Source organism: Sorex fumeus, unplaced genomic scaffold, assembly GCF_029834395.1.
Source record: "Sorex fumeus unplaced genomic scaffold, SorFum_2.1 ptg000006l, whole genome shotgun sequence".
NCBI classification, from domain to species: domain Eukaryota; kingdom Metazoa; phylum Chordata; class Mammalia; order Eulipotyphla; family Soricidae; genus Sorex; species Sorex fumeus.
This window is the reverse complement of record NW_026606063.1, coordinates 49,689,053-49,712,486: the sequence shown is the minus strand read 5'-3', so window position 1 is coordinate 49,712,486 and position 23,434 is coordinate 49,689,053. Positions and strand designations below refer to the sequence as shown.

The 23,434-nt window shown below is 37.9% G+C and overlaps 1 protein-coding gene across 4 annotated transcripts in view; it reads right to left on the bottom strand.

Moving 5' to 3' along the window:
* Window positions 1–23,434, bottom strand: part of USP34 (ubiquitin specific peptidase 34) — a 258,244-nt gene that overhangs the window by 22,006 nt on the left and 212,804 nt on the right. For all 4 annotated transcript variants that reach the window (XM_056126930.1, XM_056126939.1, XM_056126955.1 and 1 more), the window contains 8 exons: window positions 22,174–22,222; window positions 21,989–22,093; window positions 21,830–21,874; window positions 20,590–20,694; window positions 18,560–18,707; window positions 12,571–13,205; window positions 9,668–9,825; window positions 5,727–5,805 (listed from right to left, as the gene is read on the bottom strand). In XM_056126930.1, coding sequence (XP_055982905.1) covers window positions 5,727–5,805; window positions 9,668–9,825; window positions 12,571–13,205; window positions 18,560–18,707; window positions 20,590–20,694; window positions 21,830–21,874; window positions 21,989–22,093; window positions 22,174–22,222 — 1,324 coding nt within the window. The remainder of the gene's footprint in view (window positions 1–5,726; window positions 5,806–9,667; window positions 9,826–12,570; window positions 13,206–18,559; window positions 18,708–20,589; window positions 20,695–21,829; window positions 21,875–21,988; window positions 22,094–22,173; window positions 22,223–23,434) is intronic.

Sequence of the window (23,434 nt, the reverse complement as noted above, 5' to 3'; positions counted from 1 at the left end):
CGGCAGGTTCTTCAGGTGTTCAGGTCTGACCTTGCCTGGGCCGGGTGCTGTTCGTTCTTTACCGATGAAATGGCGTGCCAGATTTCGGAAGGGAGAATATTGGGAACAACATATCCATCCTGCGGAATTTGGTATGTCGGCAGGTGGACATGGCTATCGAAGAGATCTGAGAAGTCATGGATAATCTTCTCCACTGCCCTTCTGGAAGATGTGATAGATCCATCAGGATGTCGGAGGGCAGTCATCTTGGTCTTGTAGTTGGCGGACAGGTGAGCATTACGAATGCTTTTCCCGGCTTCTGCCCCATCTACCAGCACTTCTGCTCTTCTCTCTTTGAGGTTTTCCTTTATCGCATCTCTGCACTGCTTTGCGAGATTAGACATTGGCTTGCGGTTGCCTGAGCCATGCGCCAAGCCACGCTGGCGAATAAGCTCAAGAGTTTTCGAAGACAGGCATTTTTTTTGTAGCTATCTCTCCTTTGGTGTTCCTCGTACAATCATGGAGGTGCTGAACCAGTTGATTGTATTCCTCGTCAATGTTGTCAACAAGAAAATCAAAAGATACTTTGAAACAAATGAGAATGAAGACAGGAGCTACCAGAACTTATGGGATGCAGCTAAAGCTGAATTACGGGGAAAAATTATACCTCTGCAAGCATATCTCAGGACAGAAGAAAGGATGCACATAAACAACTTGACTTCACAGCTCAAGATCTTAGAAAAGGATCAACAGAAGAAGCCCAAATCAGGCAGAAGCAAAGAAATTATAAAACTTAGAGCAAAAATCAACGACATGGAAACCAAAGAAACAATCCGAAAGATCAATAAAACCAAGAGCTGGTTCTTCGAGAAAATAAATAAGATAGATAAGCCACTAGCAACACTCACAAAGAAACAGAGAGAGAGTGAACCCTAATAAACCGAATCAGAAATGAGAAGGGGGATATCACAACAGAAACCAAAGAAATTCAAAAGATCATCAGAGACTACTTTGAAAGTCTGTATGCCACGAAACAAGAGAACCTAGAAGAAATGGATAAATTCCTGGATTCCTATAATCTCCCAAAGCTGAATCAAGAAGATACAGAGTACCTGAATAGACCTATTAACATCAAGGAAATTGAAACTGTAATCAAAAGTCTACCCAAAAACAAAAGCCCAGGTCAAGATGGATTCACTAGTAAATTTTTCCAAACATTTAAAGAGGACCTATTGCCAGTTCTTCTCAAGCTTTTCCAGGAAATTGAAAAAACAGAAACTCTCCCAGACAGTTTCTATGATGCCCATATCTCTCTAATACCAAAGGGAAACAAAGACACCACAAGAAAAGAAAACTACAGGCTGATATCCCTGATGAACACGGATGCGAAGATTCTCAACAAAATACTAGCAAATAGAATTCAACAACTCATCAAGAAGATCACATACCATGACCAAGTGGGATTCATCCCTGGGATGCAAGGATGGTTTAACACTCAGAAATCAATTAAAATTATCCATCACATCAACAACAAAAAAAAGATTAAAATCATATGATCATATCAATAGATGCAGAGAAAGCATTTGACAAGATCCAGCACCCGTTTATGATGAAAACCCTCACCAAAATGGGGATACAGGGGACTTTCCTTAATATGGTTAAAGCCATCTACCACAAGCCTACAGCAAGCATCATACTCAATGCGGAAAAACTGAGAGCCTTCCCCCTAAGATCAGGGACAAGAAAAGGATGTCCACTCTCTCCACTGCTGTTCAATATAGTACTGGAAGTACTTGCAATAGTGATTAGGCAAGAAAAAGATATTAAGGGCATCCAGGTAGGAAAGGAAAAAATCAAGCTCTCACTATTCGCAGATATGATACTATATTTAGAGAACCCTAAAACCTCTACCAAGAAACTCCTAGAAACAATAAACTTATATAGTAAAGTTGCAGGCTATTAAATCAATACCCAAAAGTCCGTGGCTTTCCTATACGCAAATAGTGAAAGAGAAGAAAGTGACATGAAGAAAACAATCCCGTTCACAATTGTGCCCCAGAAAATCAAGTACCTAGGAATCAGCTTAACTAAGGAAGTAAAGGATCTGTACAAAGAAAACTACAAAACACTACTTCAGGAAATAAGAGAGGACACGAGGAAATGTAAAAATATCCCCTGTTCATGGATCAGGAGAACTGACATTGTCAAAATGGCAATACTTCCCAAAGCACTGTACAAATTCAATGCGATCCCTATTACGATACCCATGACATTCTTCAAAGAAATGGAGCAAACACTCCTGAAATTTATATGGAACAATAAGCCCCCATGAATAGTTAAAGCAATTCTTGGGAAAATGAAAATGGGAGGAATCAACCTCCCTAACTTCAAACTCTACTACAGAGCAGTAATAATTAAAACAGCATGGTACTGGAACAAAGGCAGAGCCGCAGACCAATGGAACAGGGTTGAATATACTGACATCTCCACCAAGCATATGATCATCTAATCTTCGATAAAGGGGCAAGAAAAGTGAAGTGGAGCAGGGAAAGCCTCTTTAACAAATTGTGCTGGCAAAACTGGACAGCTACATGCAAAAAAGTGGGCTCAGATCTCTGCCTGACACCATGTACAAAAGTAAGATCAAAATGGATTAAAGACCTCAACATCAGACTGGAATCCATAAGGTTCATTGAAGACAAAGTTGGCAAAACCCCCCATGATATTGAAGTTAATGGAATCTACAAAGATGTCATGCCACTGGCCAAGCAAGTGAAAACAGAGATAGACAAATGGGACTATCTTAAACTAAGAAGCTTCTGCACCTCTAAAGAAACAATGACCAAAATACAAAGACGGTCTACAGAATGGGAAAGGATATTCGCCGAATATACATCCAACAAGGGGTTGATATCAAGGACATACAAGGTATTGGTTGAACTCCACAAGAAGAAAACATCCAACCCCATCAACAAATTGGGTGATGAAATGAACAGAAACTTTCTCAAAGAAGAAATCCGAATGGCTAAAAGGCACATGAAAAAATGCTCTACATCTTTAATCATCAGGAAGATGCAGATCAAAACCACAATGAGATATCACTTCACACCACAGAGACTGGTCCACATCCAAAAGAACAAAAGCAACCAGTGTTGGCGCGGATGTGGCGAGAAAAGGACCCTCCTTCACTGCTGGTGGGAATGCCGACTGGTTCAGTCCTTTTGGAAAACAGTATGGACGATTCTCAAAAAATTAGAAATTGAGCTCTCATTTGACCCAGCAATACCACTCCTGGGAATATATCCCAGAGAGGCAAAAAAGTATAGTCAAAGTGACATTTGCACTTGTTTGTTCATTGCGGCACTCTTTACAATAGTCAGAATCTGGAAAAAACCTGAGTGCCCGAGAACAGATGCCTGGTTAAAGAAACTTTGGTACATTTACACAATGGAGTACTATGTAGCTGTTAGAAAAGGTGAAGTTATGAAATTTACATACAAGTGGTACTACATGGAAAGTATCATGTTAAGGAAATGAGTCAGAAAGAGAGGGATAGACACAAAGTTTGCATTCATATGGGGAACACAAAGTAACAAAATAGGAGACTAGCACCCAAGAGTGGCCGAGATTAGTACCAGGAATTTTGCTCCATGGCTTGGAGGTCAGTCACACATGCTAGGGGAAAAGGGAGCTCAGATAGAGAAGGGAGCACGAAATAAAGGGCGTTGGGAGGATCCTCCTAGGATGGGAGAAGCATGCTGCAAGTAGACTATAGACCAAACATGATTGCCACTCAATGCCTCTTTTGCAAACCACAACACCCAAAAGGAGAGAGAGAGAATAAAAGGGAATGCCCTGCCACAGAGGCAGGGTGGGATGGGGGCGGAAGGGGGGTTGGTGGGATACTGGGACCCGTGGTGGTGGAAAATGGGCACTGGTGGAGGGATGGGGTACTTGATCACTGTATAACTGAAACCCAAGCACAAAAATTTGTAAGTCTACAACTGTACCTCATGGTGTTTCACTAATAAAAATTAAAAAAAAAAATCTAGAGGTCAAATTCTCTATTCTGTTATGTTTACTCGGAGGAGAAATTACTTGGGCAAGGAAGAGGACGTGGCTCTCAGCAATACTTGATTACATGGGCTGGATGGGTCAATGCTCAGGTCTGAAATGTGATATAGCTTGGAACCACCCATGGCAGTATTTGAGATGGCCAAAAAAAGTGCTGGGATGAAATTTGAGGGTAAAGCATGTGCTCTATCTAGCCTTCTGAGTTACCTCTTCCAATCCGTGGGCTATTTTTAATTAATTCTAGGTTATGGGGCTCATACTGAGCAGTGCTCAGAGCTTAGTAGGGATCATTCCTGGTAGTACTTGGGGCATTATATGCAGTGCCGGGGATCAAACTAAGCAGGGTGAGCTGTGTCTTAGCCCAAAACTGTCTCTATCACCTTCCCCATCCCCTAGTATTTTTAAATTCATAAAGAGTTCTCACCTCTAGAGTTCTAGTATTCTATAGCTACATTTTACACTGAAGAAACAGTTTCTTTTTAAAAAAAATTTAGTAATCAGAGAGATAATCCAAGGGTTAAAGGGGTTGGCTTGCTCTGCACATGGGCAACCCCAGCTGAGCACTGCATATGGTCTCCCAGGCACCATCAACAGTGAACCCCAAACACCACCTGGTGTGTCCAAAAAACAAAACAAAAATCCAAAACAAATTAAAAAAAAACCAACAACAACAACAAAAAAACCCACAATAATTTGTTACTTTCTTTTCTAAATATGTAGGTAGTAAAGATTATAAAGTAGATTACAAGTCTGCTGATTGGGAGGAACAGGTAAATGCATTAATTCTCCAGAGTTCTAAAAGTAAAATAGGTGAAACAGGAGTTGAATATATTCAAAACAAGAATTAAATTATTTTGATAATATTAATTTTAATATCCTAATGCCCCCCTCCTACCCCCTGCTCCTGGTGCTGAGGATTGAACTCAGTCTCTTTTATCTAATCTGCTCCCTCATTTATCTTTCCAGCTTCATATTTTCAAAGTACAATTCCCCACACTCTATTTCTACCATTTCATTAACTGGACATGGTCCTTTATTTCTATTGTTCTATTTGAGGCATCTCCTTTACCTTACTGAATTAATGTATCTTTATGGGTTTAAAATTATTCCACAGTTGTGAATGTTTAGGAATCATGGGAATGAATGACTGATCTTAATCATCTGTAATTGTTTCACCTGTTCAGTTCCTGACACTATCAAATAACTCAGCTCTTGAAAAATTATGCATGCTTGTGAGTATTCACATATATTTTACCCACAGCTACCTTAAAAATGAATAAAACCAGTCTATTTCAAATGGTTGCTCTAAGCTAAATAAAAAATGTGGAATAATTATGTTAAAGAAAATGGTACTGAAGGAGGAAAAAAAAAAAAAGAAAATGGTACCTAAAAGTAGTGACTTAATTATTCTTGGAATAAAAGTGAGCACTTACTGATTTATAGAATGAAAATACATACACCAATAAGGTAATCTAATATAAACTCTATCTACCAAAGAGTTTTGGGGAAAAAATTAAATAAGTTGGGGCCAGGGAGATTGCTGGGATGGAGGCAGGCTGTTTTGATTTCCACACTCATAGTTCATGAGCACAGAGCTAAGAGCAGCAGGCCCTCAAACAAACTTTAAAAATTAAATGATATCAATTTATAGTAAAAGGTGATAAAATATGTACCTCAGTCATCAGGATCAAGCCTCGATTAAATACAACAAGAAGTCTGTCTTCATCAGATTCTAACAGTATTCTGAAGGCACTAGAAGAATATATAAAATTCAGTTTGAGAATTCCAAATTAGAACAGAATATTAGGTGATAAACAAGTAAATTTTCTTTTGGTTCCTTGTTTTACTATGTACAAGAGATCTACTAGTATAACACAATAAAGTAAAAAATATGAAAAAATTATCTAATGAAACACTCATCAAAAGCACTCAAGGGGCAGGAGCAATAGTACAACCGGTAGGGCATTTACCTTGCACAAAGCTCAACTGGGCTGCATTCCCGGCATCCTATATGATCCCCTAAGTACTGCCAGGAATAATTCCTGAGTGCAAAGCCAGGAATTATTCCTGTCCTTTGCTGGGTGTGGCCCACAAAAAACTGAAAACCAAAAACAAAACAAAAAGCCAAAAAGTACAACAGGCAGCAAAAGCAGTATGAAGGGAGAAAAATGCTTGACTTTCAAAAGAAATTATGTAGTAATTATCAAAAATAATTACAGGGATGGGGAAGATAGCTTAAATGGTGGAGCAAAATCCTAAAATGTATGAGGCTATTAGCTTGATCTCTGGCATTGGTATGGTTTCCTTAAGCACTGCTCAATGTGAATACTAGTCTGGCCCACACTATCGGGAGAGACACTAGGACCTTCAGTTTCATTGGGTGCAGTGTCCCTGCTCACACCCACACCCAATTACAAGAGCAGAGGAGATGACTCAAAGGGTAGAGTATGTGGTATCCTTGGTTTTGATCCCTGGCACCACACTGTATGGTCCCAATGGCCCCTCAGGCATTTCAGGGTGAGGGTCACCCACACACAAAAAATTACAAAAGGAGTCACTAGAATGCTTTTAAGAGACCTTGTTCCAAGTTAGCAAAAACTGCTGTTATCTCATTAAATTAAAAAGTCCACTTTAGGGGCTACACGTAAGGCACTTCCCTTGCATATGGTCAACCCAGGTTCAATCCTGGGCAACCCACATGATCTCTGAGACCTCCAGGAGTAATAACTGAGCACAGAGCCAGGGGTAAGCCCTGAGATCAGCTGGGTACAGTCCCCAAACAAACTAAAAGCAAAAGTCTAAAGAGATTAAATAATTTTTTGTCCACAAAATACTAATCTCTCATCTTAAAGTATTTTCTTTTCTTTCTTTTTTTTTTTGGGGGGGGGGCATACCTGGCACTGATTACAGGCTTGCTCCTGGCTTTGCCTTCAGTGATCATTCCTGGTTTCCTGGAAGAGTGTGGTGACTTTATGGGGATTGATCCCAGGTTGGCAGTGTGCAAGGCAAATGCCCTACCCACTGTACCTGGCCCTGAGAATAAGTTTTAAGTAGTAAATCTCAGGCAATCAATTCAAAATAAATGTCAATATATTAAGAAATTTTCTTTAAAGAATGCTGGGAAAACGCATAATTTCATTTGTATGAATGTACTGTTTTTAAGGGCTGGAGAAATAGTACATCAGGTAAGATGCTTTCATTTGACTCGCATATATAGTCAGTCCCAGTTTGATGTGTGGTAAACCATGGTTTCCTGAGCATAGCCAGGAGTAATCCCTGAGCACTGTTGGATATGGCCCAAACACCCTGCTCCCCGTGCCCGGGGGGGGGGGGGGGGAGGGGGGGGAGAAGAAAAGAAATATTACTAAGGAGGGGTTGGAGGCAGAGTTTAGCGGGTAGGGCATTTGCCTTGCATGTGGCTGAGCTGGGTTCAACCCCCAGTAATCTCACAGGCTGCCCCGAGTCCAGCAGGAGTGATCCTTGAGGACAAAGCCAGCAGGTAAAGCCTTGGGCACCACTGCCAGCCAAGTATGGCCCAGAAACCATCCTCACCCACATTTTTTCCCTAAGGATATTGTCACTGTCCTCCCACTGTTCATTGATTTTGCTCAAGCGGGCCCAGTAACGTCTCCATTGTGACAACTGTTACTGTGTTTGGCGTATAGAATACGTCATGGGTAGCGTGCCAGGATTTGCCGTGCGGGCGATAGTCTCGGTAGCTTGCTGGGTTGGTCATGTTGGTCAAGGCAAATACCCTACCCGCTGTGCTATCACTAATCTGCAATAATCTTGTCTTAGGTTGATTAGCTTAAAATTCTAAATTATTCAAGAAAGTACTACAAAAAATGTGTGAAGATGGGGGTATGGTGTCACCGGCAGGTCCTTCAGACTTCCAGAGACCCCAAAATTGCTGCTGTGCCTTTGGCCAGACCCCAAAAACTTGGGGCAAAGTTTAACAAGAAAGTAAACAGCCAGATGGCAGAAATCCCTCCAGATTTAAGTGTTAAAATTTCAGAATTTTAAAATCGCACGGCCACTACTGCAGCCATGCAACACCATATGTTATTCATAACCAGCAATAGAGAACAAATTGTCTACTGTTGCCTTTTCAGCAGATCTGAGTGTTGGGGTAAAATCTCAAATAATAATGGTGGGTCTGGTGTCAAAATAGTGAATGTGATCAAAGTAGAGAGAGAGTAATGTGGAAATCATCTGCCCCACAGGTAGGGGGAGGGTGTGGGATGGGAGTATACTGGGGTTGTTGGGGGTGGAGAACGGGCACTGGTGAAGGTACAGGTGTTTCATTGTATGACCGAGACTTAAACCCGAAAGCTTTGTAAGTGCTCTCACATTGATTCAATAAATAAAATTATAAAAAAATTTTTAAAAAAGTAGGGTGGAGTTTATGCCCAATTCAATCAGCCTAATCAGTAGCTGAATAAATAGCAGTACTCCTACATTAAAAAAAAAAAAAGAAAAAAAAAGTATGACAAATGCTTCTCTCTCTCTCTTCTCACTCTCCCGCCCCCCCCAAACTCCTAATCTGGAGACCACTTCCAAGCCTGGGATACCAAAAAACAAAAAACATACATACATATAATACACACACTTTAAGAGATTGATCTGGCCCATATTTCTATTTTCTTTCTTTCTTTCTTTTTTTTTTGCTTTTTGGGTCACACCCGGCAATGCACAGGGGTTTCTCCTGGCTCTGCACTCAGGAGTCACTCCTGGCAGTGCTCAGGGTACCATATGGGATGCTGGGAATCGAACCCGGGTCGGCCGCGTGCAAGGCAAACACCCTACCCGCTGTGCTATCGCTCCAGCCCCGATCTGGTCCATATTTCTATTGTTAAAAGAAATTATACTTGTAGTTCCCCTCTACCCTCTTTTATTTATTTGTTTTTGGGCTGCTAACTTCTATAGTTAACCACTAATTCTAAAGATGTTGTTTAGCTAATTTGGCTAGTTTAAACACACTTGAAATAACTCAAAGATGTAAAACGCTGTTTCTTTAGAGTTGTCTAGAACTGAACTGTCCAAGCATAAGTTAGAATAAACTGTCATAGAGAGAGGAACTCAAGCTTTAAATGAAATATTATACATTAAAGTTCTTTCCTAACCCTAGAATTCTGTTTCTGATCAAACAGTACAAAACCAAACTGTGTTTTAGACAAAGAAAAACTGATCAAAAATAGCTCATTTATGTAAAGAAATTCTTCCCAAGAGACTAAATAATTATTTTCTTCCAATAACCTTGAAGATTTAGTAAAATTTGGGGCTGGAGCAATAGCATAGCAGGTAGGGCGTTTGCCTTGCACACAGTCAATCCGGGTTCGATCCCCGGCATCCCATATGGTCCCCCCAGCACCGCCAGGAGTGATTCCTGAGCGCAGAGCCAGGAGTAACCCCTGAGCATTGCTGGGTGTGACCCAAAAAGCAAAAAATAAAATAAAATAAATAAAAAAATAAAAATTTAGTAAAATTTTCATTGTAAATGGTTTAAAATACTCCTTTATTATCAAAGAATGGTCATTATTCCCTCTTCACAATTAAGTACAAAAAAAAAAAACACTGGAAGAAAAATTAAAACCACTGGAAGAGATTTTTTTACCTTATTAAAGTAGTCCAGCAGGAGCGGCCATCTAAGCAACGTAAGTAACAACTGATGGTTGTTTTCTTAAATTGTTTAATATCTTCTAATTCTTCTTCTCTCATATCTGGCCTCTGAGCTATAAATAGCTGCATCAAGTTAAAAAGTTCTTCCACAGCCTAAAAATGGCAATTAAGAATTATGGTTATCGTTTAATCCTATATTTTCGAACCTATGCTTCTCATTCTCAATGTTATGCTCATCAATCACCTTTTTAAAATTATACAAGTTAGACTATACCACCTACCATTCAAGAATAATTTATGTAGTCAGCAAGGAATAATACTGAAAATTTTACTGTTCACTAAAAGAAACAAGATAGATTAAAACTATAAGTATAGTTCATTTTATTTTTAGTCCTAAAATCATTCAGAGCACCAATCTTCAACCAGGGGACATATGGCCCCTTGTGAGTCTCCAGGATATTTTAAGGGGACTATAACTGGAAATGACATAAATAGCAGGCTGGGGTGGAGGGGGTGGGAGTGGGTATGAAGGGGAGAATGGGACCATGGAACAAAAACTAAAGGGCCAGAGAAAGTAAACCAAGGCAAAAGGCAGTCATGGGTTGGAAAAAGTTTAAGAAACACGGCTTTAAAGCACTAGTAGTTTTTGGTGGAGGGATGGGCACTTGATCATTGTATAACTAAAACCCAAGCACAAAATTTGTAAGCCTATAACTGTACCTCATGGTGTTTCACTAATAAAAAAAGAAAAGAAAATAAAGCACTAGTAGTTTTGTAACTTCAAAGCTATGTCCATATTGGATAAATATTGTTATAATCAACCATGTCATCCTTTTAATAAAGGGGAAATAGTTTTGTTACCAAGATTCTATACCTTACATAATACATGAATTAATACTAAGAATTCTTTGTACCAATACTTGGAATGCTCTTTCTACATAGAGTTCAAATTATCAGAAGGATGAAACATGGAAACTAATTTTATCATTAATAAAGATTTTATCAGTAAAAAAATCGAATGACTGGCAAATCAGTATGATTTTATGAACTATTTTTACTCATGGGTGTATTGTGAAAGGGTTACAATTCTAACATTTATCAATAAACTGAAGTCCTAGCCATTATATTTCACAAAAATGTATTTAAGCAATAATTTTGTGAAAACCTCTAGCAAAGAATATATTTTATAATAAACAACATATTTTATTGAGCTCAAAGGCAAAAATTCAAAGGAGGTGCCAAAACAATAGCACAGTGGGTAGAGTTCTTGCCTTGCATGCAGTCAACCCGGGTTCAGTCCCCGGCACCCCGTATGGTACCCTAAGCCTGCCTGGAGTAAGCCCACAGCCAGGTATGGTCCAAAAACAAAACTGAAAAACCAAAAACAGAAACAAAAAAATACATTGAAGAATACATATTCCAACTCACCCAGAAATCACCAAACATTTATTTACATCATATTCAGTAACCAAGTCAAATATTTGTGTGAATGTAATAGAGATATCCATTGAAACATGGTAAATCTTATCTCCACTCTTTCAAAACCAGGCAGATTATCATTGCTCTCTTTTTGTATCTTTAATGCCTAATTATGAACCTTTCTGGTACACTTTACTATATTCTACTATTACTTGGTTTAAGTTAGGTTAATCTTTTTGGGAAAGTCCAAACAATTCAGTACATTATATTTAACAGGCTAATAGGGTTTTTTAATGTGAAATTGGAGTGTGGTATATAATTCACAGGTACCAATGATTTAAAAGTTCCCACAACCCTAATGCCCACCATCTTACATTTAGCAAACAAACTCTATTAGCAGTTTGTCGTATTAGGGTCAATAATAGCATGAAAGTGCTATGCCTACTCCTTCCCACTTGAATTTTAACCCACTTGATAAACTACCGAGTTTCTGTAAGAATAAGAGGCAATAGTGATTTAAAAAAAGCCAAGCATGAGAGTCTTAAAGAGAAAAACAAACCAACCCCCCCCCCAAAAAAAAAACCCAAAAAAACCACCGTAAAATAAAGCTTACAAATAACCCACGGAGAAAAAGAATCAGATTTAGACTACATGTATTTGTATTCTGATAGAACTCATAACCAATTCAGTCACCTCTAAAGCAGATTGGAAAAAAAAGTAGGGAATACTACAGTCAAGATAAAACACTATCTAGCTCACAGCTTAACTTAATACAAAGATCTTGATAATAAATATTTAGAGGCAAGGGTTGTGGTGCAAGAGAAGTAAACGCCTTATATCATAAGACATGGGTTTGAACCCTGGCACCTAGAGAAAAACAACAAAAAATCTAAATAGGGAGACAGGTAGATGGGTAACAGACAGGGAGTCAAGAGGGAGAGAGGTAATAGAAGGGGACGAAGAGAAAAGAAAAATGCCTGCCATAGATGCAGGCTGGAGGGCATGAGTTGGGAGGGAAACTGGGAACATTGGTGCTGGGAAATGTACACTAGTGGAGGGACGAGTGTTGGAACAGTATACGACTAAAATCCAATCACAAACAGCTTTATAATGGTCAATCTCAAGGCAATTTAATAAAAAAATTAAAAAATCTAAACAGTAACCAATCCTTAAAACTGTACAACAATATTGGCTTTTTTTTCTTCATTAGGCACGCAAGAAGACATTTAGAAACAAATAAAAAAAAGTATTATCAGATAAAATTTCAGTATCAACCCAAGAAAAATTATCATTTATTTATCAATTTCATAGAAGTATGGTATTATTATATACAGGTATTCAAGTAAATATGCTAAATCTTTTGTAAAATGGTAAAAGTTAGGTTATTTTCTGTATTTTGTTACCATTTTCCCCAAGGAAGAAACAGGTATTTCCAATCAATTTGAAAATACAGATGTAAGAAGTATTAATTTTACTCACTCCAGGGTATTGGCTGGCATGTGGAGTAAGATTCTTAAAGGCCCACTGGATGTTCTGGTGAGAAGCCAGTTGTCGTGTGAATGCAGGAGACTGCTCACAGCAGAGCCTCAGAATGCCGTAGTAGGCAGGCAGCATCCCACGGTTAAAAAGCACCACATCCTGATCATCATGGTCAGCAAGGATGTAATTGAAGGCAATGTTCTTGGTTACCACTGGGTTCTGAACAATAAGGCGGATATTCTCTGGACAGTCAGCACACACATTGTACCAAAATGAAAGCAAAGCCTGTTTATTGTGATTTGTAGCTATTGCTGGCTCAGAAAGTTTAGGCTGGAAAAGGTTCCACAAATCCATGAAATATGTGGAAAACATCAGCTTCTCAGTTTTGGAAATTAAACAATAAGTCATAAAGCTAAAATAGGGCACTAGCTTTGTAGTGCCATGAACAGCAGCATCAACATAAAGTTTGGCTCTTGAGAGCAAACCAAGGAGCACGTTGTAGACCTGATGTAGGACTACTGTTGTGTCTGGACTGAGTGGAAGGTCACGGGTTGGGATGTGCAAAGACCTTGTTGACCGGAACATCTGGCGGAATGAATTGCTTGGTATAAGGGACACCAGAAGATAAGCTGCAGCTATAAAATGTAAAACAAAACTGTCAGATCCTTACAAGATATAAAATAGACTGAAGAGCAGTCATTAAACACAAAGCGAGTCTTCCCTTTAAAAATTAAATGAATAAAAACTAAGGGACATGAACATCTCTTTTAGTATCTTTCTACTCTGCCAGAAGGTCCCCAAAGAATGTGGAAACAATGCCTTCTATTTTGTGACATATTTAAATGTCAACAACTGCATTAGCAGAAAAAATTTAAACCTCTTTTGTTTAACTTTCCCAAGATGTACAATCCTCCCAGGTGTCCTATCTTTTACTTCCTAGGAAATAATACCACTTAACAGAAAATATATTTGGAGCCAGAAGATCCACTTAAAGCTGTCTGATATTCTGTAGTAACAGATAATGGTTAAAATGTATTTGTTACAGTTAAGAGTAAGAACTTTTGTTACAAGTTCTTTGCAATATATAGCAAGCCCGCAAGCTACCAGAGTATTCCATACGCCAAACACAGTAACAACAAAGTCTCCAATGGAGAAGTTACTGGGCCCCCTCGAGCAAATTGACGATCAACGGGCGGGCCTTTACCTTTACCTATTTATGCCAATTACTTACATTAATTTTGGAAAAGTCTTCCAGGCTAACCTTGCTTACAAGCACCCCTCCCCTTCAACGTACCTAAAAAAGTGTTATTAAATATATGCTAAAATTCTGAGTAGTGACACAGTTGAGTTCATTTCTAAAAGCGGTAACTATGATTCTTGTTTTAGTTTGTTTTGAGACCACATCCAACAGTGTTCAGGGCACCTGGGTTTGGGTTTGTGCTTTGGGATCACTTCTGGCAGGCTCAAGAGAACACATGGGATGCTGGGGATCAAACTCTGGTAGGGCATGTGCTAGGCAAGCACCCTACCCACTCTACTATCTCTCTGGCTCCAAAAGCAGTAACTACGAGCAAGGCACTCTCTTTAGATATTTTATAAAATTATCTATTTGAATCACAACACTCTGGTTGTAGGTCATGTTACAATGCAAAATCTGCATCTTGGAAAAGCAAAAGCCAAGATCACAAAGAAAAAGAGATGGAACCTAAATCTGGACTTTGGAAATGATGACAGTGGAAATAATGATAAAATGGTTAAACAACTGTAAGAATTACTAACATTTATCAAATATTTACTAGTTAACATCATAACTTTATATAATAGTCATTACATACTTTAGTTATTTCTACTTCAGCATATTTAAAATAGTATTACATATCACATAGCTAGAGGTAGAGCTGGAATTCAAACCCAATAGTAGTCAGATTTAAGCAAATATTCCTACCACAGAGCTTTTTCATAGCCTTTAACATTAAAGGAATTAATGTTAAACATCTCTTACTTGAAATCCTTAATATTTATATTTATTTTGTCTCTTGCAAATTAATCTGTATTTTGAGATTTTTTATTGTACTTCCAATGCCAATGAAGTTAAGGTTTCTAAAGCAGCCTATTTTGCATATTTGTTTCAGAGTAAACAATCTTTGAACACAATATTTATACACATTTATTCACTTATGCATTTGCCCTGAGGTTTAGCTTGTTTTAGTGAGGTTCAAATTGGTTGTTTTTCAATGAGAAAACTTGGAATATTCATGTCATCCTGACCAATTTTTATATAAAATGGCAACTGGGGGCTGGAGAGTTAAATGGGATTTAAGTGCTTGTCTTGTATGCAGATGATCCTGGTTCAATCCCCAGCACCATATATGATCCCCCAAGCACCACTGGAAGTGATGCCGAGCAGAGACAGAAATAAGCCTTCAGCACAGCTAAATGTGACATCAAACATGCCACCCCCCATCAAAAGCAACTGAGAACAAATCAATTTGTAATTTAAAATACTGTTTGACTTACATACTTATACCTCAACATTTTATTATTAAAATATTTTCAAACACACCAAAAAGCTGAAAAAGAAAAACTATAAGACCCATGTACCTACTACTTATATTTGTGAATGCACTATAACATACCTAGCTATTTAATTTTGTAAAAGTTCTTGCAGTTAAGCAGAAAATTAGTCATGCTAGGAAGAAAAACAATGTTATCTTTGAAGATAATTAAGTTCAACTTGGAAGAACAGATCATCTTGCAGATAAAATGTCTTGTTAGAACTCAGAGTTCCTGTACTTATTTTAATACTCCAGAAAATTTATTGTAAATCTACTTCAATTTCTATAAGGGACCTCTTTTACTTCATGATGCAAAGGTAGAACATTTCTATTTGGTATAACTTGGTGGGTTATTCTAGAGCCTAAGAATGCTCAAATTTTCTATATTAAAGGTAAAAAAGTGGTGAAGACTAGAAAAATAGTTCAGTGGGCTGAATGTTTGCTCTGCATGCAGGAAGCCAGGGTTCGATCCTTAGCAATGCACGAACCCCTAAGCACTAAGAGGAGCAACCCAAGGCAGACTCAGGAGTAGCCTAAGAACACTGTAGGGTTTGAGTCAAAAACAAAACAAATTATCAAAGAATACATGCTTTCATTTTCCTCATTTCTAAACTAAATATCGGTCATTTGTTTAAAATAAAATAATTTTCCACGTTTTAAAAAGTGTTTCTCTGTAGCTTTCCTTTAACACTAATTCTTACTCAGTTATAGTAACCCTATTCAAATATTTGGGTTCCCTTTTCAAATTACATTCTAGCAAAGCATTTTTCATATTATTACAGCCATCACTATAATAATTTAAAATGATACATTACATTTTCTAACAACATACAGTTTAGAGATTTTCTACAATCACAAATAATGCTGTTGGCTATCTATACATTAGATGACTTATTTTAGAAGACAACACTGTCATGAACTATTAGGCCCACTAAAAAAAAAAGTGTTGGGGCTGGAATGATAGCATAATGGGTAGGGCGTTTGCCTTTCTTTTGCGGCCAACCCGGGTTCAATTCCCAGCATCCCATATGGTCCCCAAGCACTGCCAGGAGTAATTCCTGAGTGCAGAGCCAGGAGTAACCCCTGAGCATCACTGGGTGTGACCCACAAAAAAGTGTTATATTTGTGTGTGTGTGTGTGTGTGTGTGTGTGTGTGGGTGGCGGGGGCGGTGTCAGCAAATATTTATGGTCAAGAGTCAGGGCATGGAAGCTAACCAGCATATGCATCAGCTCCTCAAATATCCCATTTCTGTGCTTAACTGAAGTGGCAGAATAATAAGCTCATTAGCAGAGTACCAATGTGTATCATATATATATATATATATATATATCACTAAAAGTTATCTTCCCATACACCTTTTATTTTAGAAAAGATAAGACCATACAGTTTTCTAAACTGCGTTTCCCATTTCTCCTAAAACTAGCCTATTATTACTATGGTATATTACGAGTGAGGAACAAATACTGGTACATTAAGTACTACATTTAGTTTGATTTCAGTATCATACCTGGTTATTCTTCTAGTTTGAGGTGCCCACTGAGGATATATCACTTTTTAGAGGCCACGTCCTATTAAGTTCTTTTTAACGTAATTTTCCCTAACTTTCCTGGTTTCTGATGACCTTAACAGCTTTGAGGAGTTACTAGGTCTGGTATTTTAAACAATGTCTCTCAAACTGGTTTTGTCTGATGTTTGTTATAGTTTAAGTTGGTTTATGGGCCCGCTCGAGCAAATCGACGATCAACGGGAGGGCCTTTACCTTTACCTAAGTTGGTTTATGGGATTTTGGAAGGAAGTAAAAGGTTAAGTACACTCTGAATCACATTATATAAAGAGCATGTTTTCAATTTTATCAGCCATGATGATGCCAACCATAATCAACTACTTAAGCTAATGTTGGTCAAGTTTCTCCACTTATTTTGGCAGTTATTTCCCCAATCACCCATCCTATCCAGTATTTCTCTGGAAGTGAGTGACATCGACCCCTTCGGCACTGGAACAATGAGGGTGGGTGGCTATAGCCTTGGGTGCAACTGGAAATTCTTGCTCTTTGTTATCTTAAAGGAGGTTGATTGAGGGGGTATAGAGGAATTCTGAGGAGTGATTTTTGTTTTAAAAGGAAGAAGGTTTAGGGGCTGGAGCAATAGCACAGTAGGTAGGGCATTTGCCCACCTGAGTTCGATTCCCAGCATCCCATATGGTCCCCTGAGCGCCGCCAGGAGTAATTCCTGAGTACAGAGCCAGGAATAACCCCTGTGCATTGCCGGGTGTGACCCAAAAAAGCAAAAAAAATAAGTAAATAAATTTAAAAAAAAATTTAAAAAATAAAAGGAAGAGGAAGGTTTAGAAGGTCTGGGAACCTCTGCTCAATACTTGTAAGAAAGTCCTCAAGTTGACATTCAAGAGCTGAAGAGTTAATATGCTCTATTATCCTTGGGGGAAGGATGTACATAATAATTCAAAATTTTCCTGTATTGAATATCTCTTTACTTGGTCATTTACTTGACCAGCAAGGCCTGTGCTTACTGTTCTATAGCCGGGGTTACAATGTTATTGTGTACTCAAATTTTTCAAACAGGGCTATCAGGAGTTTTTTTCCAGGCTGGTTCTGAGGGAAAAAAAAAAAATATATATATATATATATATATATAGTTTGAACTTGGAGGGAGCATTTGTAGTACCAAGAAATTAAATATTCAAAAATTAAAGTGATAATGGTATGTCAAACGAACATGGAATCAACCTGAAAGAACTCTCAATGGCCAAAGTTAAAACAATTTGAATACTATCAAAAGAGCACATATACACTCATAAGAGTGATTTCTTTTTTGGTGAAATGTCTATTTTATGGAATCCATTGATTCACACAATATTATTCACTTCTGATCTTTATATTATAAAACATTAATTACCATAATTTCACAGAATATTTTCTCTTAACTTTCTAAGTCAATACAGTAATCCATATCTAGTACTAAATAATTTTTAAAAGATATTTGACAGTTTACACTTTTCATTAACGCTGGTCATGTTTCTTTACTCTATCAAGAAAGGAAACAAAAATGGCAGTGGTAATGATGTGACTCAAGAAAGTACAGTTTCTTGTCCCTATAAAACCAGCTGGAGAGATAGTACAGGAGATTAGGTGCTTGCTTTGTATACAGTCATCTGTGGTTCAACCCCTGGCACCGTATCTGGTGCCCCAGCAGTGCAAGATGTAAGCTATGAGCAGTGCAGGGAATGGCCCAAACCAAACCAAACCAAACCACACAAGATTCTTCTAAAACACTGTCCCTGTTTCCAAATAATAAAATAACTTTGGCTTATAAGAATAATATCTACAAAAGTCTCTGCATTATTAAAAATAGCCTTAATAACAACAAAGCAAATTTGGATCAACACAAAGTTTTTAAATGCTAGATATTTGACTTACAAGTCCTGACTCTAGGATAATTGTGAGCCAAAAGAAACCGTTCAACCCAGTTTTCCATATTCTGTAGGACCCAGCTATGTGCCAGCTTATTTCGAGGTGTTTGCACAGCCAACCAATCCAGACATTGAGATGGATTATATTCAATTACCTATAAGTAAAATAACAACAAAAATACTTAAGATCAACAACAGTTAAGCCTTTAAATTACATTGAAATACACATAAATACCCCTGTAAATACTTAAAAAAAATAAGATAGCTTTCAATAATTACTAACTAGAGCCAATAAGAAGTTTCATGTACTTTTCAGAAAGATTTTTAAAGGTAATTACATATTTCAAGAGAAAACATTCATCAAAATCTGTGAGAGTTTTAAAACCAATGAAAACTTTAAAGTCTTTTTTTTTGGTTTTTTTTTTTTGCTTTTTGGGTCACACCCGGCAATGCACAGGGGTTACTCCTGGCTCTGTACTCAGGATTTACCCCTGGCAGTGCTCAGGGGACCATATGGGATGCTGGGAATTGGACCCGAGGCGGCCGCGTGCAAGGCAAACGCCCTACTCGCTGTGCTATTACTCCAGCCCCAAGTCTCGTTCCCCCCCCCCCCCCCCCACAGCGATGCACAGGGATTACTCCTGGTTCTGCACTCAGGAGTCACTCCTGGCAGTGCTCAGGGGACCATATGGGACGCTGGGAATTGAACCGTGGTTGGCCACGTGCAAGGCAAACGCCATACCCGCCGTGCTATCTCTCCAGCCCCATAGTATCTGTAGTGCTTGGGGTACACTCCAGGGAGTACACCTGGCATTGCACAGGGACATATACAAGTTGGGACATTCAGCCCAAAAAGTATTTATAATTCTCTAAAGTTCTTCATCTTTACTTTTCTTTCTGAATGCCCTATCTGTTCTTAGTAGATGACTTATCTATCTATTACTATCTTCACTGCATTACTGTAGAGTTTTTATTCATAGAAAAGGTAATCGTAAGAATCTTGGAAAACTATGGCCAAATTCTATGGCTTGCCTATTTTTATGAGCTTTTGCAATGTGGAGTGGTACACATTTGACAAAGTGCCCACAATTGAAGTCAGGCCCTCAGATGAACAAAAGTAGTGCTCTCTGCCACTAAGACACATCCCTGGGGACCCCCTTTTGTCAATTGATTATTAACAGATAGCCATGCAATGTACATATTTTATATACTTACTGTCATATACTAATCAGAAGATGAGTAGTCAGAAGAGACCATATGGTCCACAAAGCCTGCTAAAACTGTCTGACCAAAATATTCTACCTGATCCCTGATCAGATGTGGCTTTTCAAACACTAAGGAAAATTGTGACATCAGGCCAGAGCGATAGCACAGCGGGTAGGGCGTTCGCCTTACAAGGGGCCAACATGGCCGACCCGAGTTCGATTCCTCCGCCCCTCTCGGAGAGCCCGGCAAGCTACCGAGAGTATTGGATATGCCAGACACAGTAACAACAAAGTCTCCAATGGAGACGTTACTGGGCCCGCTCGAGCAAATCGACGATCAACGGGAGGGCCTTTACCTTTACCTTTACCTAGCAGTAACTCTGCAAGATAAGTAATTGGTGCTTCTAGTTTATATTTCTAGGGCTTTGGCTGTTTCATGTAATTTGTTGTCTGAAGAGGGTGTGTTTATTCCCAATGACAGTGCTGGATATGTGCCTGGGGAGAGAGAGGGGGAATGCTGTGCAGAGGATCAATCTAGTGTTGCACACATTCAAGGTACGTGCTCTACCATTTTAGTCATATACCTGACCCTATGTAATCTTTTATGACGGTCGGAAAATGAGATAGCCTTCAAACATCTGGGGAACTGACTCATGAAAAATTTTTCTCCCACAAACTTTCAGACGAATTATCTCTTCCCCTCTTACACTTGCTAAAACCATTCAGAAGCACTCAAGTAAGAAATTGATACTTAAAATGGTATTGACTATAATATAAAATCTAAATCCTCACACAAGAATCTAATTGCGGACACATATGCTACAAAACCTACCTCCCATATTCTCTGCAGAATGTACGATGCAAAGGGAGGCATTCCTGGAGGTCCACCAGCAAACTCCATAAGCATAGTCAACAATTTAAAGAAAGGATTGGCTGCCTGTAAGATACATACATGCATATATATTTAGATCAAGAATCATCTCTTCTAATAGAAAACACAAATACTTCTATATATCACATTTAAATCTGCTGTTTTAGAAACGTAAGTATTTCTGCATGTAAACTTCAACTACCATAAAGCATTTTATCAATAGAAATCATAAAGTGGAACACACAGAAACCACAGATAAAAGATATTTTTTTATGTAAATTTTGGGTACATAATTCCTGTTAAAGAGACATCCTCAGTTAGAAAGAAATTAAGATGAAAAGTTCCCTGTAGCAACTTTGGATCTCTGAAATAAAATGTGTATTTGTATCGACATAGGCTGAAAATCAGATTACATATCTATCTTATAAAAATGTGTATTTATATTTGCCAAGTACTATAATATTTCCATTTAAAAAACACTTTTGTGCAGTACTTTATTTTCCACATATTTCTTATTTGTTTTGGTTTTTGTTTTGGGGACATACCCAGCTGTGTTCAGGGCTTACTTCCAGCTCTGCCTTCAGGAATCACTCCTGACAGGGCTTGGGGAACACTACAGGGTGCTAGGGATCAAACTGGAGTCTGCTGTTGGCAAGGCAAGAGCTGTTGTAAGTCTCTATGGCTCTCCATGTATTTCTTAACTTATGCAAAATTGTTAAAACTTCATACTTGCACACAATTATGAGTCAGATTCAAAATTTATATTTATAAAAGATGACATTCTACCATATTAAATGTATCTAAATTTGTTTATATTTAACTAAAAATTTAATTTTTTGTTTGTTTTTTGGGTCATACCCAGTGATGCACAGAGTTTACTCCTGGCTCTGCACTCAGGAATTACTACTGGCGGTACTCAGGGGACCATATGGGATTTTGGGAATCAAACCCGGGTCGGCCGCATGCAAGGCAAAAGCCCTACCTGCTATGTTATCACTCCAGCACAGAAAATTTAATTTTTGATAATTAGACATATGAAGGTAATACCGTCTATTCAAATTATGTATGTAAGACAAAATATCCTGTTCTGAGAGAAATTTAAATAAAAATTTTCCTCAAGAACAATTAGAAAAGGATTAATCAGAAATACTGCCACGGTAGACAGAAGTCTTACAAACATGATTAACAAAAGCATACATACCTCTGGAGTTAACTTTGCAATTGAGGTGAAAAGCATAGATACGATCTAAAATAGAAGTAAGAGAACTTAAGTATACATACACACACACATATTTTATATATATATATATATATATATTTAAACTTTAAAAAAAGCTTTTAAGTTTTTTCCGGTACTTACGTGTTCTGCAAGTCGATTATTGTATCGACATAGGCTGAAAATCAGATTACACGTTTGTCTTATATTGATGCCATCACGAATATGTTGAAACAAGAAGGGAAATCCCTGTTAAAAACAAAGTTTTAAATTTAAGAAACGTTGTTATATTTGCATAATAAAATTATCTAATGTAGAGAAGATAGTACCTTTCCTCCTGTTAATGCTGCCATGTCAGTCTGTGATAATGTCAAATGCCTAAAAGAAAACATTAGTGAAAATAAGTTTTTCTTCCCTCTGTACTACTTTATACCTATACAAATCATGACTCACACTGAAATTGTGATTTAATTACAACTGTACCAAAATTATCAATATAATTATTTTTTAGCTTTCTGGTAGCTAGACTTGCTTATCAGATATCTTGCAAACAATTTCTCAAGAACCCAGGATTGGTATATAGAAGCACAAATCTACTTACATTTAATTAACTTAGAAATCTGTCATATCATTGGTATAGGTCTAATCTTGAGGGCTATTAGGGGGTGACCTCCTAGCAATGACTGGAGGCCTGAGACCCATCTTTGATGATACGTAGCCCAGTGGTGTGAGCCTAACTGTTTGGTGTTGAGGCCCAGCACTGGGATTAAATTCAGGACTTTGCATGTGCTACATTGTTTCTGAACTATTTCCCTGGCCCTAGAGTTCTTTTTGATGAGTCTTCAAAAACCAAATGACCTTTCAAAGAAATACTAGTTCACTTCCTAGTTTCAAAGTATTGCTTGTTTCTTTAACATGTCACATAAAATTTAAGTACATATAAAAATAATGAAATATCCTACTATTCAGCTTCATATTTATCAACTCATGGTCTTACTTCATTTTGTACCTTATTCACTCAGTATGTGTTATTCTAAAGCAATTCTAGATACTTTATCATTAAATTCACATATCAATAAATTTCAAAAACAAACACACCATTATTCACAACTAAAATAATCCTTTACTTTCATATACAATAGTCAGTGTACACATTTCCTCTAAGTTCTAAAAATATATGTAAGTAATGTGTTAGAACCGAATTCATAAAAAGTCCTTTGTTGCAACTGGTTGAAATCTTTTAGGCTACTGTTTTTCCCTCCATTTTGATTTTAGCTTGTCAATTATCTGTAGAAGAAAGCAGGTAGCTTATCCTTTTAGAATTTTCCATATTTCCATTTTGCTGACTGTATCCTCGTGGTGACATTTTAATATGTTCTTCCATCCCCATATTTCCTGTAATCTAGCTGTTATATCTAGAGATTTGATCAAATACAGGTTTGACTTTTTAATAGGCGGTGGTGTAAATTTTTATCAGGAGACATATAACGAAAAGCTGTCTTTCTGTAATATCTTCAGTCAGTGATGATCATTTCCTAGATCCACTATTTCACTTGAGGAGCATATTACTGCTATTTTCATTCCACCATC